Source organism: Panthera tigris, chromosome B3 (genome assembly GCF_018350195.1).
Source record: "Panthera tigris isolate Pti1 chromosome B3, P.tigris_Pti1_mat1.1, whole genome shotgun sequence".
NCBI lineage: Eukaryota > Metazoa > Chordata > Mammalia > Carnivora > Felidae > Panthera > Panthera tigris.
In genome coordinates this window covers 54,330,457-54,346,672 of record NC_056665.1, presented here as the reverse complement: position 1 = coordinate 54,346,672, position 16,216 = coordinate 54,330,457, and the positions used below count along the sequence as shown (strand labels likewise).

Genomic DNA, 16,216 nt, shown 5'->3' with positions numbered 1-16,216 from the left:
CTCCCAAATGAACATAATACACAATAATTGTGTAATCAACATAGAGTAGATCCCATATGTCTGTTTAAAAACCTCAAGAATGCAGTAAGATTTGGGAGTCAACAGTGTGTTGATACATACAGAGATTATTGTAAAAAATAATTTCCAAATCTTTTCGGATGCCTCTAACCCAAGGCTTTATTATCCTATACTTATGCAGCTGTAATTTTGGACCTTTATACTTTTTTCATAATAAAAATTTATCTTCTAAGATTAGGCCTACTACTCAACTGTTGTAAACCTTTAGTCATCCAATGCATTCATCGTTCTTCCAAGGTTTATGACTTCCAAATATCTAATAAAAATGGCAACCATGTTTTTATCCAAGTTGTTGATAAAATAGTCTGCAGAGGACAGGGCCAATGATGCAGCAATGTGGTGTATTACCAGAGATGGATCTGCAGTTTGCTTTCCATCTTTTAACAGTGTCATCTGAAAAAGTTTGTTCAGTCAGTTAGAAATCCACCTGTCCATATTTCTTCAACTTGTAAATAAGGTGTAAAAGGCCATTTATAGTGATTACTGAAGATCAGATATACAGCCTCTATTACATTTCCTGATTTATAAATCCAGCAATATTGTACGTGTCCCCACCCAACCCTAATGGTGTGATATTGTCATTGATCCTAAATTGACTCCTAGAGATCACCAGTTTCTATTCTAAGTACTTACAAACCACCTTTGGCAGCACTGTAAAGGTTAGAAAACATTTTAGTTATCTGGGTTATTAAAGATAGGGAAATATATTAAGTATTGACTTCAGAAAGCGGTTTGTATATAGGCATAATTTAAAATTTATGGTCAGACTTGACTAGACAATCCAGACAAAATTTTAGCAATAAAGACTGCAATCAATTTAAAACCCATTTGTCTAATAAGAGATCAAATTCAGAATTTCAAGCCTGTAACCTCATCAAATCTTGGCTAAAGCAACACAAGGTGGCCAAGTCCCTGAGGGTCTCTATTAGGGAGGAACCACCAGAAACGTGCAAAAACTAAGTACCCACAACTTATCAGTAACACTACACACATATAGCCAGTTATTCCAGAGCCATGGCTTCAGAGGAGTTTGATGAAAACTCTTGTGACATTTTCCCTGCAATTTTGACTAGAACTTACTGAGATATAGTTGAGATCAATGTTTGTATATCAACCCAAGGAAAAGCAGTGCCAGAAGTGTGGGAAAAAATGAATTTTATGTGGTTTTTTGTTCATTAGAGATGAGGATATTTTATTTAAAAAAATTTTTAAAGTTTATTTATTTATTTTGAGAGAAAGGGAGAGAGAGGCAGGGGAGGCGCAGAGAGAGAGGGAGAGAGAGAATCCCAAGCAGGTTCCGCCCTGTCAGCACAGAGCCAAACACAGGGCTCGATCCCATAAACTGTAAGATCATGACCTGAGCTGAAATCAAGAGTCAGATGCTTAACCAACTGAGCCACCCAGGCACGCAGAGGATATTTTTAAAAAACAATAAAACATTTTAACATTAAGATTAACCTCTCTGGTAAATCACTTTGATCACTAAATTTTTCTAAAATATATATCAGGAGTGTAACAATGAACACTGTCTATATGAAGCTGTTAAACTAAGCAAATTAAAGAAGTCAGAACATTTTGGGGGGGCGCCTGGGTGGTTCAGTAGGTTGGGCGTCTGACTTCAGCTCAGGTCATGATCTCATGGTTTGTGAGTTCCATCTCCATGTCGGGCTCTGTGCTGACAGCTCAGAGGCTGAAGCCTGCTTCGGATTCTGTGTCTCCCACACTCTCTGCCCCTTCCCTGCTTGTGCTCCCTTTCTCTCTCTGTCTCTCTTTCAAAAATAAACATTAAAAAAAAAGTAAGAACATTTTTTATAATTATTATGCTCAAACCTTTGTTGTTAGTCTTGATACACTTGATTCTTCCTTGAATGTGGGCATTGTGTATGCTCTTGGGTTCTTTAAAATTTTCATCATATTGAAGTCTATCGCTAAAAGAGAAAATAAAGTATTTTCCTAAATATTCTGTTTTTGTTTCTTTAAAAAAAAGCATAATTTTCTTCTAGCAATGTGCCCTAAACATGGAAAGAGCCATGGATGGATGGATGAGACAGAAGAGGTTAGGATATTGTTATAGCTTGCCTCAGTTAGAGGAAATAAATATACCATCCCATTTTTACTTAACAGGGCTTTAGAATTGATAAAACTCATTCACTTACATTATCTCTTTCATTTCACTGTCACAAACCATTCTGTGAGATAAGTAAGATTTTCCACAATTTACAGATGGGATAATTAAGTGCAGGAAGTTGTATGACTCTAAGCTATAGCTCTAAGCTATCATTTAAGACACAGGCCTAGGTCTTTTGCTTTAGGGTCTGGGGCTGTCCATGACCCTCTAGTTTAATGCAATAGGAGGCTTGGGCTTCTGCATGTCAGGGTCCACCTTTTCCATCTATTGCCAACAAATCCAAATAAGGAAAGATTTGGTAAGTTTCCCCTGCAACCAGCATGAAGATACATGAAGATAACAAGGAAATCTTGCCATGTTTTAAAGAAAAGGAGAATTGTATTTTAATCAGCAGTTCAATCAGCCTAAAAGAACAAGCTAGTTATTAAGGATATCTTAACACAGAACAGAGAAAACAAGTAATCTGAGGTTTGTACTAGATTCTGGCCTGATTGTTATTACCAATTACCAGGTAGACTAATTGGATCTACAGATAGTAATGTTGATGATACAGCTCTGAAGAGTTAAGGAAAGTCACCTGGATTGATTTTTTACATTAGACGTTAAAAGATATTAATATCAGCCTGAAATGCTAGAGGCAAGTAGGCATTTATCTCTGGCAGAGTAAAGAATGAGTTAGGAAGGAACTAGCATTTTAGAATTTTGAGTGGAACCAGGTTTAGATTAAGTTGGCGTTAGAATGGGCAAGAAAGGTAATAAAGCATATAATTTATTTCCTTTAAAACCTGCTCAAAAGCAAACAACCCCTTATGGAGGGACATCTGGCAATATCTACAAAAATACAGACATATTTTCTCTTTGACCCAGCAATCACTCTTCTGAGACTATGTCGTACACAGTCTCCTCCACAGTATGAAAGAACACATGTACAAGTTTATTGATTGTGGTGTAATTTATAAAATTTAGGGATTATAAATAGCCCATGTATTTAATAGCAGTCAAGTACTAGTTAAATAAACTAAGGCACCCGATTTGATGGAACACCATGCAGTTGTAAGAAGAAATGAGGAAGATCCCTATACTGATAAGAAGAGATCTATAGGTCATATCATTAAGTGATGAAGGCAATGTGTAGAGCAGAGTATATTATTTGACTGATATATACCTTTAGTATAAAAGGGAGAATGTAAAAGTATATTGTATTTGCCTTCATTTGTATAAAGAAACAAGATAAATAAAAAACCAATACAAATATTCCCTGAGAGGGATAATAAAAAAAATAAAACTTGCTCCATTTTGAATCATCCTTAAATACATATTTATATAATACATAATTCCTAGTCTGTATGAACAGATATAATATTAATAATATAAGGATCTCTACTTCATGTCTATTGTACCTACAATAAAAACCTTACTTTTGAGAATACTTAACTTTGGTTGTAAAATTAATCAATAGAAGGTCATATACATTAATATCAGGCAAAAATCTTAAGCTGGGAATAATAGCAAAAGACAAAAAAGTAAGAACTAAATAAAAAACACAAAGCAAGGAAATTTTAGGAGTGACAGAGTCAAAAAAAATTGCAGAAAATTCTACAAAAATTAAAAATTCCACCAGGATATGATAAGTAATCTTAAAATGACTATATTTATTAGCTTTTTTCTCCTATAGTCCCCTAATCCATAATTTATTTTAGGTGAAAATATTAATTTTCCCTGATTATAGTTTTCATATATCCTCTGTTCTCATATCCCTAAAAGCTTGAGAAGATCATTTGAAAAACCAAAAATAATCCTATTTGATAAAACCATAAGAAAATGTCTCATCTGTTCTTACTAGTCTTCAGAAATTTCACTAGTGATAAAATATTCCAGTCTTACTCCACTTACATCGGAAAAAATTCAGTTCCACAACTATCCCCTATTTATTTTAGGAATGTTTAAAAGGGAGACATTTATGCAAGTAAGTATGGTTATCTTTATCCACCTTTGTAGTTTTTACTTTAGTATTAGTAGTCTTTCTGAGATGCAAATAATCCCCATAATTTGGCAAAATTAAACTTCATGCATATATTAATACAATTAGTGAATAAACTAGAGAAACACACAAAAAAAGCATTACTCAGGGATCCATTTATATCTAAGTTAAACTAGAATTGCTCTTGGAGAGTTTCATCTAGTGTTGAAGTGTAAGGGGAAACAAAGGAAAGAGAAAACACAAGTAGTCATGCAAAATACATGTGATCTGAGAAAATAAGAAATAAAACAAATACAATTTTGTTTCAGTAATATAGGAAAATGATACAGTTATTTCAAACCAAGTACTGCACACCCATGAGTATGTCCTTACTGCTTTATTGCATATGTTTTCTTATCATGCTTCCCAGATTTTTTTCAGATCCTATACATATACTTCTCCAGGTCCCTTCAGTCCTACCATTTGCAGGGCCAGTCATTGGTTTGTTTACATATTAGACGTCAAACAAGTTACATCTGTCTACTTAGCTACATACAGAATCATCTTCCCCCTTCTCTATATGTGATTTGTTTTAAATTGGCAAAATGAAGCATTAAGGACTTCTTCACAATGTTCTAAAGTACAATTAACTTTCTTCTCCAAGTAATGTTAATATAACATACATAATTATAAATAATCTCACAGAGAGGTTAGAGAGTTCAAGTGCCTATAAATGCACTTTGTTAAGTATGAAGTGCTATATGCATGTAAGTAGGCCACCTCTAGCATCCTTAGGTTTCACCAAGTTTGAACTAAATTTAGTATATCCAAGAACATCAAGATTTTATGTGTAACATATAATAGTGATCCATATCACATTTGTTTCCCAAGGAAAATACAGTATTATTCCTTTATTTTGGCTTGGGAAATTATTTCTTTCTATTACTGCTTACTAGGTATTATATCTGTGTCTTTAAGAACTAAATCTCATATTATTACTTAGACAAGTTATAGGTGCAAAACACAAGTGATTAGTTTTTAAATATTTCTATAGTTTTTGTGTAAAGAGCTAAGTGGCAAGTATCTGAAATAAAGAACTAGTGTATTTATGAACTAAGGCTCTGTGGAGCCACACATTACCAATGTAAAACAAAATAGCTTTTAAGCTTGACTTGATCAAAGATGTTGTTGAAGGAAATTCGATCCATTTTAAGTCTTTCCTGTAGAATAGAAAACATTAAAAAAACTAACAACTAAATGAGTTCTGAAGCAAAAATTAGGACATACTGTCTGGTAAATTCCTTTTCCTATATCATATGTAAATTTATCTACATAAGAACATTAAAAATGAAACAAAAATTAAGACTAATTTCATTGCACACAGTAACACAAACTATAATTGTTGAAAGTAATAAAATTAAAAGGAATTTGGATTACTTTTATTTTATAACCAAGCCTTGACAGTCTTGCCTGGTGTCATATAAATTCTTTACATTCTTGAGATTAGTGATTACATGAACTTATCACTGATGGGTTCTATGTTGAAACCATGTTCCCATATCTAAAAATGTTCTACAAAAGAGAAGGCCAGAGCACAGACTTTTGTGGCCACTATCCAGAGGACACATCCCTTGATAGCATGGTTCTGGTAGCTAGCAGGGCTTGTGTTCATGGGTTCAGTAGGACAGTAGCAAACAAAGAAATAGTTCTTAATAGACTATCGCCCCAGGGCTGAAGGCAGAGAGAACAGACAGAAATTTCCATCTCCTAATTTTCTCCTGAAAGAGGTTTATTTGCATATTTTCAAAGTTGCTGTCTGAGGGTCTTGCTTCCACTCAGCTTGAATCTAAATGTTGACTGAGATCCTTCCCTTTGGGAAACGGACAGTTCTTGACATACCCTCAACTACTGGAAACCACTTTGTTCTTAAACAAAGTAGCCTATTTTAACAAATCACAAAGGTTTGAGAGAAACCAAGAGGTAGGGCCAGGAAAGGCCACTCCTTCAAGACTGGGAAAGTGGCTGTTTTATTGAATGCATTGAAACCAACACAGAGTCCACGAAAATGAAAACAACATAAGAATATGTTCCAAATTACAGAACAAGTTAAAACCTCAGAAAATTTTTTTAGCAAAATAGAAGTAAGTGGTTTACTTGATAAAGAATTCAAAGTAAGTCATAAAGGTGTTCACTGAGGTCAGGAGAACAATGCAAGAACAAAGTGAGAATTTCAACAGAGAGATAGAAAATATAAGAAAGTACAAAACAAAAATTACAGAGCAAAGAATATAATAATGGAACTGAAAAATACAATAGAAGAGTTCAATAAAAGGGCGCCTGGTTGGCTTAGTTGGTTAAGCATCCAACTTTGGCTCAGGTCATGGTCTCACAGTTCATAAGTTCGAGCCCCACATCAGGCTCTGTGCTGACAGCTCAGACAGAGCCTGGGGCCTGCTTCCAATTCTGTGTCTCCCTCTTTCTGCTCCTCCCTCATTCTCTCTCTCTCTCTCTCTCTCTCTCTCTCTCTCTCTCTCAAAAATAAGCATTAAAACAAATTCTTAAAAAAAGAAGGGTTCAATAGAAGCACTATAGGACATGGAGGAAAGGATCAGCAAATGTGAAAACAAGACAGTGGAATCATCCAATAAGAGCAGTAAAGAAGAGAAAGACGAAGAACATGGAGGAGGAGGGAAAGAAGGAGAAGAGGGGAGAAGAGGAGAAGGAAAAGAGGAAGAAACAAAAAGAATAAAGATAGCTTAAAAGACTTATGAGGCAACCTCAAGCAGATCATATATTTGCATTATAGGGGACCCTGAAGGAGAACTGAGAAAGGGTCAGAAAACTTACTTGGAAGAAATAATAGCTAAAAACTTCCCTAACTTGGGGAAGAAAACAGTCATCTAGATCAAGGAAGCCCAGAGAGTTCCAAATAAAATAACTCCAAAGAGACCCATATCAAGACACATTATAATTAAATTGTCAAAAGTTAAAGACAAAGAGAGGCTCTTAAAGCAGCAAGAGAAAAACAAGTTATTATGCACAAGGGAACCCCCATAAGATTGTTAGCAGATTTTTCAGCAGAAACTCTGAAAGTCAGAAGGGAGTGGAATGATATATTTCAAATGCTGAAAGAAAAAAACCTCTGCCAAACAAGACCACTCTAAAGTTGTCCTTTAGTATTGTAAAAGAGATAGAGTTTTCCAGACAAGGAAAAGCAAAAGGAGTTCATCACTGGCTTACAAAGAATGTTAAAGGGAACTTTTTTTTTTTTTGAGAGAGAGAGAGCATGAGTGGGGGAGAGGAGAAGAGGGAGAGAGAGAATTTGAAACAGACTTTACACTTGGCATGGAGTCAGATATGGGGCTCGATCCCACAACCCGTGGATCATGACCTGAGCTGAAATCAAGAGTTGGACGCTCAACTGAATGAGCCATCCAGGTGCCCCTAAAGGGACTTCTTTTTTTTTTTTTTTTTTAAAGGGACTTCTTTAAACTGAAACCAAAGGATGTTAACTAGTAATAGGAAAACATATGGAAGTATATACCTCACTAGTAAAGGTAAATATACAGCAAAATTCAGAATATTCTGATGTTGTAGAGTGGTGACTTAATGACTTACAAATCTGGTATGTAGGTGAAAAGACAAAAGTATTAAAAACTATAATCAAGAATTTGTTAACGGAATACATAAGGTAAAAAGAAACTGTGACATCAAAAACATAAAACATGGAGGAGGAATAATCACGTAACGTTTTAAAATGTGTTTGAACTTAAGTTGTTTTCAATCTAAAACAGGCTGTTATAAATGTAAGTTTTTTTATGTAAGCCTCAAACTAATAACAAAGCAAACACTTATAGTAAACAATAGATATAAAGAAATATCTAGGCATATCATTACAAAAAAAATCATCGTATCACAAGAGAAGAAGAAAGGAAAAAAGAAATTACACAACAGCCAGATAACAATTTTAAAAATGGCAATAAGCACATAAGTTTCAATAATTACCTATAAATGTAAGTGTAATAAAATTCTCCAATCAAAAGACAGAGTGGCTAAGTGGATAAACAAACAAATAAGACCTATCTATATATTACCTACAAGAGACTCACTTCACATGTAAGGACACACACAGACTGAAAATGAAGGGATAGAAAAAGATATTCCATGTAAATAAAAATGAAAAGAAAGCTGGGGTAGCTTTATTTATATCAGACAACATAGACTTTAAGACAAAGAATGTAACAAAGAGACAAAGGTCATTCTATAATGATAAAGGGGTCATTTCAACAAGAGGATATAACATTTGTAAATATTTATGTACTTAATATTGGAGCACCCAATATAAAAAGCAAATAGTAACAGACCTAAAGGGGAAAATGGACAGCAATACAATAACAGAGGGGACTTTAATACCCAACTTGCATCAATGGATACATCATTCAAACGGAAAATCAATACAAATCATTGACTTTAAATGACACATTAGACTAGATGGACTTAACAGACATCTCTAGAATATTCCATCCAAAAGCAACAGAATACGCATTCTTCTTAAATGCATGTGGAGCAGTCTCCAGGATATATCATATGTTAGGTCACAAAACAAGTCTTTTTTTTTTTTTTTCAATATATGAAGTTTACTGTAAAATTGGTTTCCATACAACACCCAGTGCTCATCCCAAAAGGTGCCCTCTTCAATACCCATCACCTACCCTCCCCTCCCTCCCACCCCCCCATCAACCCTCAGATTGTTCTCAGTTTTTAAGAGTCTCTTATGCTTTGGCTCTCTCCCACTCTAACCTCCCTTTTTTTTTTTTTTTCCTTCCCCTCCCCCATGGGTTTCTGTTAAGTTTCTCAGGATCCACAGAAGAGTGAAACCATACGGTATCTGTCTTTCTCTGTATGGCTTATTTCACTTAGCATCACACTCTCCAGTTCCATCCATGTTGCTACAAAGGGTCATATTTCATTCTTTCTCATTGCCACGTAGTATTCCATTGTGTATATAAACCACAATTTCTTTATCCATTCATCAGTTGATGGACATTTAGGCTCTTTCCATAATTTGGCTATTGTTGAGAGTGCTGCTATAAACATTGGGGTACAAGTGCCCCTATGCATCAGTACTCCTGTATCCCTTGGGTAAATTCCTAGCAGTGCTATTGCTGGGTCATAGGGTAGGTCTATTTTTAATTCTTTGAGGAACCTCCACACCGTTTTCCAGAGTGGCTGCACCAATTTGCATTCCCACCAACAGTGCAAGAGGGTTCCATTTCTCCACATTCTCTCCAGCGTCTATAGTCTCCTGATTTGTTCATTTTGGCCACTCTGACTGGCATGAGGTGATATCGGAGTGTGGTGTTTTTTTTTTTAAATGTTTTTATTTATTTTTGAGACAGAGAGAGACAGAGCATAAGCAGGGGAGGGGCAGAGAGAGGGAGACACAGAATCCAAAGATGTCTCCAGGCTCTGAGCTGGCAGCACAGAGCCTGATATGGGGCTCGAAATCACGGATTGTGAGATCATGACCTGAGCTGAAGTCGGACACCCAACCGACTGAGCCACCCAGGCGCCCCCTGAGTGTGGTTTTGATTTGTATTTCCCTGATGAGGAGTGACGTTGAGCATCTTTTCATGTGCCTGTCGGCCATCCGGATGTCTTCTTTAGAGAAGTGTCTATTCATGTTTTCTGCCCATTTCTTCACTGGGTTATTTGTTTTTCGGGTGTGGAGTTTGGTGAGCTCTTTATAGATTTTGGATACTAGCCCTTTGTCCGATATGTCATTTGCAAATATCTTTTCCCAGTCCGTTGGTTGCCTTTTAGTTTTGTTGGTTGCTTCCTTTGCTGTGCAGAAGCTTTTCATCTTCATAAGGTCCTAGTAGTTCATTTTTGCTTTTAATTCCCTTGCCTTTGGGGATGTGTCAAGTAAGAAATTGCTACGGCTGAGGTCAGAGAGGTCTTTTCCTGCTTTCTCCTCTAGGGTTTTGATGGTTTCCTGTCTCACATTCAGGTCCTTTATCCATTTTGAGTTTATTTTTGTGAACGGTGTGAGAAAGTGGTCTAGTTTCAACCTTCTGCATGTTGCTGTCCAGTTCTCCCAGCACCATTTGTTAAAGAGACTGTCTTTTTTCCATTGGGTGTTCTTTCCTGCTTTGTCAAAGATTAGTTGGCCATACGTTTGTGGGTCTAGTTCTGGGGTTTCTATTCTATTCCATTGGTCTATGTGTCTGTTTTTGTGCCAATACCATGCTGTCTTGATGATTACAGCTTTGTAGTAGAGGCTAAAGTCTGGGATTGTGATGCCTTCCGCTTTGGTCTTCTTCAAAATTACTTTGGCTATTCGGGGCCTTTTGTGGTTCCATATGAATTTTAGGATTGCTTGTTCTAGTTTCGAGAAGAATGCTGGTGCAATTTTGATTGGGATTGCATTGAATGTGTAGAGAGCTTTGGGTAGTATTGACATTTTGACAATATTTATTCTTCCAATCCATGAGCAGGGAATGTTTTTCCATTTCTTTATATCTTCTTCAATTTCCTTCATAAGCTTTCCATAGTTTTCAGCATACAGATCTTTTACATCTTTGGTTAGATTTATCCCTAGGTATTTTATGCTTCTTGGTGCAATTGTGAATGGGATCAGTTTCTTTATTTGTCTTTCTGTTGCTTCATTATTAGTGTATAAGAATGCAACTGATTTCTGTACATTGATTTTGTATCCTGCAACTTTGCTAAATTCATGTATCAGTTCTAGCAGACTTCTGGTGGAGTCTATCGGATTTTCCATGTATGATATCATGTCATCTGCAAAAAGTGAAAGCTTAACTTCATCTTTGCCAATTTTGATGCCTTTGCTTTCCTTTTGTTGTCTGATTGCTGATGCTAGAATTTCCAACACTATGTTAAACAACAGCGGTGAGAGTGGACATCCCTGTCGTGTTCCTGATCTCAGGGAAAAAGCTCTCAGTTTTTCCCCATTGAGGATGATGTTAGCTGTGGACTTTTCATAAATGGCTTTTATGATCTTTAAGTATGTTCCTTCTATCCCGACTTTCTCGAGGGTTTTTATTAAGAAAGGTTGCTGAATTTTGTCAAAGGCCTTTTCTGCATCGACTGACAGGATCATATGGTTCTTATCTTTTCTTTTATTAATGTGATGTATCACGTGGATTGATTTGCGAATATTGAACCAGCCCTGCAGCTCAGGAATGAATCCCACTTGATCATGGTGAATAATTCTTTTTATATGCTGTTGAATTCGATTTGCTAGTATCTTATTGAGAATTTTTCCATCCATGTTCATCAGGGATATTGGCCTGTAGTTCTCTTTTTTTACTGGGTCTCTGTCTGGTGTAGGAATCAAAGTAATACTGCCTTCATAGAATGAGTCTGGAAGTTTTCCTTCCCTTTCTATTTTTTGGAATAGCTTGAGAAGGATAGGTATTATCTCTGCTTTAAACGTCTGGTAGAACTCCCCTAGGAAGCCATCTGGTTCTGGACTCTTATTTGTTGGGAGATTTTCGATGACTGATTCAATTTCTTCTCTGGTTATGGGTCTGTTCAAGCTTTCTATTTCCTCCTGATTGAGTTTTGGAAGAGTGTGGGTGCTTAGGAATTTGTCCATTTCTTCCAGGTTGTCCAGTTTGTTGGCATATAATTTTTCATAGTATTCCCTGATAATTGCTTGTATCTCTGAGGGATCGGTTGTAATAATTCCATTTTCATTCATGATGTTATCTATTTGGGTCATCTCCCTTTTCTTTTTGAGAAGCCTGGCTAGAGGTTTATCAATTTTGTTTATGTTTTCAAAAAACCAACTCTTGGTTTCATTGATCTGCTCTACCGTTTTTTTAGATTCTATATTGTTTATTTCTGCTCTGATCTTTATTATTTCTCTTCTTCTGCTGGGTTTGGGGTGTCTTTGCTGTTCTGCTTCTATTTCCTTTAGGTGTGCTGTTAGATTTTGTATTTGGGATTTTTCTTGTTTCTTGAGCTAGGCCTGGATTGCAATGTATTTTCCTCTCAGGACTGCCTTCGCTGCATCCCAAAGTGTTTGGATTGTTGTATTTTCATTTTCGTTTGTTTCCATATATTTTTTTAATTTCTTCTCTAATTGCCTGGTTGACCCATTCATTCCTTAGTAGGGTGTTCTTTAACCTCCATGCTTTTGGACGTTTTCCAGACTTTTTCCTGTGGTTGATTTCAAGCTTCATAGCATTGTGGTCTGAAAGTATGCATGGTGTGATCTCAATTCTTGTATACTTATGAAGGGCTGTTTTGTGACTCAGTATGTGATCTATCTTGGAGAATGTTCCACGTGCACTCGAGAAGAAAGTATATTCTGTTGCTGTGGGATGTAGAGTTCTAAATATATCTGTCAAGTCCATCTGATCCAATGTGTCATTCAGGGCCCATGTTTCTTTATTGGCCGTGTGTCTAGATGATCTATCCATTTCTGTAAGTGGAGTGTTAAAGTCCCCTGCAATTACCACGTTCTTATCAATAAGGTTGCTTATATTTGTAATTGTTTTATATATTTGGGGGCTCCGGTATGCGGCGCATAGACATTTATAATTGTTAGCTCTTCCTGATGGATAGACCCTGTGATTATTATATAATGCCCTTCTTCATCTCTTGTTACAGCCTTTAATTTAAAGTCTAGTTTGTCTGATATAAGTATGGCTACTCCATCTTTCTTTTGACTTCCAGTGGCATGATAAATAGTTCTCCATCCCCTCACTCTCAATCTGAAGGTGTCCTCAGGTCTAAAATGAGTCTCTTGTAGAAAGCAAATAGATGGGTCTTGTTTTTTTATCCATTCTGATACCCTATGTCTTTTGGTTGGCACATTTAGTCCATTTACATTCAGTGTTATTATAGAAAGATACGGGTTTAGAGTCATTGTGATGTCCGTAGGTTTCATGCTTGTAGCAGTGTCTCTGGTACTTTGTCTCACAGGATCCCCCTTAGGATCTTCTGTAGGGCTGGTTTAGTGGTGATGAATTCCTTCAGTTTTTGTTTGTTTGGGAAGCCCTTTATCTCTCCTTCTATTCTAAATGACAGACTTGCTGGATAAAGGATTCTCGGCTGCATATGTTTTCTGTTCATCACATTGAAGATCTCCTGCCATTCCTTTCTGGCCTGCCAAGTTTCAGTAGAGAGATCGGTCACGAGTCTTATAGGTCTCCCTTTATATGTTAGAGCACGTTTATCTCTAGCTGCTTTCAGAATTTTCTCTTTATCCTTGTATTTTGCCAGTTTCACTATGACATGTTGTGCAGAAGATTGATTCAAGTTACATCTGAAGGGTGTTCTCTGTGCCTCTTGGATTTCAATGTCTTTTTCCTTCCCCAGATCAGGGAAGTTCTCAGCTATTATTTCTTCAAGTACACCTTCAGCACCTTTCCCTCTCTCTTCCTCCTCTGGAATACAAATTATGCATATATTATTTCTCTTTAGTGCATCACTTAGTTCTCTAATTTTCCCCTCATACTCCTGGATTTTTTTATCTCTCTTTTTCTCAGCTTCTTCTTTTTCCATAATTTTATCTTCTAGTTCACCTATTCTCTCCTCTGCCTCTTCAATCCGAGCCGTAGTTGTCTCCATTTTATTTTGCAGCTCATTGATAGCATTTTTTAGCTCCTCCTGGCTGTTCCTGAGTCCCTTGATCTCTGTAGCAACAGATTCTCTGCTGTCCTTTATACTGTTTTCAAGACGAGTGATTAATTTTATTACTATTATTCTAAATTCACTTTCTGTTATATTGTTTAAATCATTTTTGATCAGCTCATTAGCTGTTGTTATTTTCTGGACATTCTTCTGAGGGGAATTCTTCCGATTCGTCATCTTGGATAGTCCCTGGAGTGGTGCAGGACTGTAGGGCACTTCCCCTGTGCTGTCTTGAATAACTTGTGTTGGTGGGCAGGGCCGCAGTCAGACCTGATGTCTGCCCCCAGCCCACCACTGGGGCCACAGTCAGACTGGTGTGTGCCTTCTCTTCCCCTCTCCTAGGGGCGGGATTCACTGTGGGGTGGCGTGGCCCGTCTGGGCTACTTGCACACTGCCAGACTTGTGGTGCTGGGGTTCTGGCGTATTAGCTGTGGTGGATTGGCAAGGTGCACGGGGGCAGGAGGGGTAGGCTCAGCTCGCTTTTCTTTTGGAGATCTGCTTCGGGAGGGGCCCTGCGGCACCAGGAGTGAGTCAGACCCGCCGGAGGGATGGATCTGCAGAAGCACAGCGTTGGATGTTTGTGTGGTGCAAGCATGTTCCCTGGCAAGAACTGGTTCCCTTTGCGATTTTGGCTGGGGGATGGGCGAGGGCAATGGCGCTGGCAAGCGCCTTTGTTCCCCACCAAGCTGAGCTCTGTCATCCGGGGCTCAACAACTCTCCCTCCCGTCGTCCTCCAGCCCTCCTGTTCTCTGAGCAGAGCTGTTAGCTTATAACCTTCCAGATGTCAAGTCCTGCTCGCTGTCCGAACACACTCCATCAGGCCCCTCCGCTTTTGGAAGCCAGACTCGGGGGCTCTGCTTGGCCAGCGGACCACGCTCTGCCCAGGCTCCCTCCCGCCAGTCCGTGTAGCGCGCACCGCCTTGCCGCCCTTCCTACCCTCTTCTGTGGGCCTCTTGTCTGCGCTTGGCTCCGGAGAATCCGTTCTGCTAGTCTTCTGGCAGTTTTCTGGGTTATTTAGGCAGGTGTAGGTGGAATCTAAGTGATCAGCAGGACGCGTGGCGAGCCCAGCGTCCTCCTACACCGCCATCTTCCCAGGATCCTCCAAAACAAGTCTTAATAAATTTAAGAACACTGAGATCATATCAAGAAACTTTCATGACCACAGTGGTATGAAACTAGAAATCAATTACAAGAAGAAAATTGGAATTTCACTAATATGTGGAGATTAAACAACATGCCACTGAACAACTAATGGATCAAACAAGAAATCAAAAGAGAAATAAAAAGAATAGCTTGACACAAAGAAAATGAAAAATACCAAAATGTAAGGGCTGTTTCAAAAGCAGTTCTAAGAGGGAAGTTCATAATGATAAATGCCTAGGTTAAGCAATAAGAAAGATCTCAATTAAACAACCTAATTCTATACCTCAGGCAACTAGAAAAAGAATAATAAACTAAGCCCAAAGTTAATAGAAGGAAGGAAATAATAAAGATCAGAACAGAAATAAGTGAAATAAAGATTATAAGATAATAGAAAAGAATAGTGAAACTAAGAACTGTTTTTTAAAAAGATAAAATAGACAAACCTTTAGAACTCATCAAGAAAAAAAAGAGGACTCAAATAAAATCAGAAATAAAAGAGACATTACAACTGAAACCACAGAAAAACAAAGGATCATAAGAGACTATTGCGAACAATTATATGCCAATAAACTGAATGAATAACCTAGAAGAAGTGGATAAATTCTCGGAAACTTATAATCTACCAAAACTGAATCAGGAAGAAACAGATAGCCTGAACAGACCTATGACAAATAAGAAGACTGGAGTGGTAATAAAAAAATCTACCAATAAGGGAAAGCGCAGGACCAGATGGCAGGATGACTGAATTCTACCAAACATTCAGTGATATATTAATATCAATCCTTTAAAACTTCCAAAAAATAGAAACATAGGTAATTCTTCCAAACTCATCTTATGAGGCCAGTATCACCCAACACCAAAGTCAGACAAAGACACCAAAAGTAAGGAAAACTATAAACCAAAATCTCTGATGAACATAGATGCAAAACTCCTCAATAAAATTCTAACAAATCAAATTCAACAACGCATCAAAAAAATTATATACCATTACCAAATAATATTTATCCCTGGGATACAAGGTTGGCTTAACATATGCAAATCAATCAATGTGATACACCACATCAGCAGAATGAAAGATAAAAACCACATGATCTTCTCAATAGATGCAGAAAAAGCATTTCACAAAGTTTAATAACATTCATTCATGATAAAAACTCTCAGTAAAATAGATATAGAAGACAATGTTCTCAACACAATAAAGGCTGTTTATGAAAAACCCATAGCTAACATTAGAACCAATG

At 37.2% G+C, this 16,216-nt stretch overlaps 1 protein-coding gene across 6 annotated transcripts in view; it reads right to left on the bottom strand.

Annotated features, from left to right (window-relative positions):
* Window positions 1-16,216, bottom strand: part of FAM227B (family with sequence similarity 227 member B) — a 213,586-nt gene that overhangs the window by 44,682 nt on the left and 152,688 nt on the right. For all 6 annotated transcript variants that reach the window (XM_042988909.1, XM_042988907.1, XM_042988906.1 and 3 more), the window contains one exon: window positions 1,909-2,006. In XM_042988909.1, coding sequence (XP_042844843.1) covers window positions 1,909-2,006 — 98 coding nt within the window. The remainder of the gene's footprint in view (window positions 1-1,908; window positions 2,007-16,216) is intronic.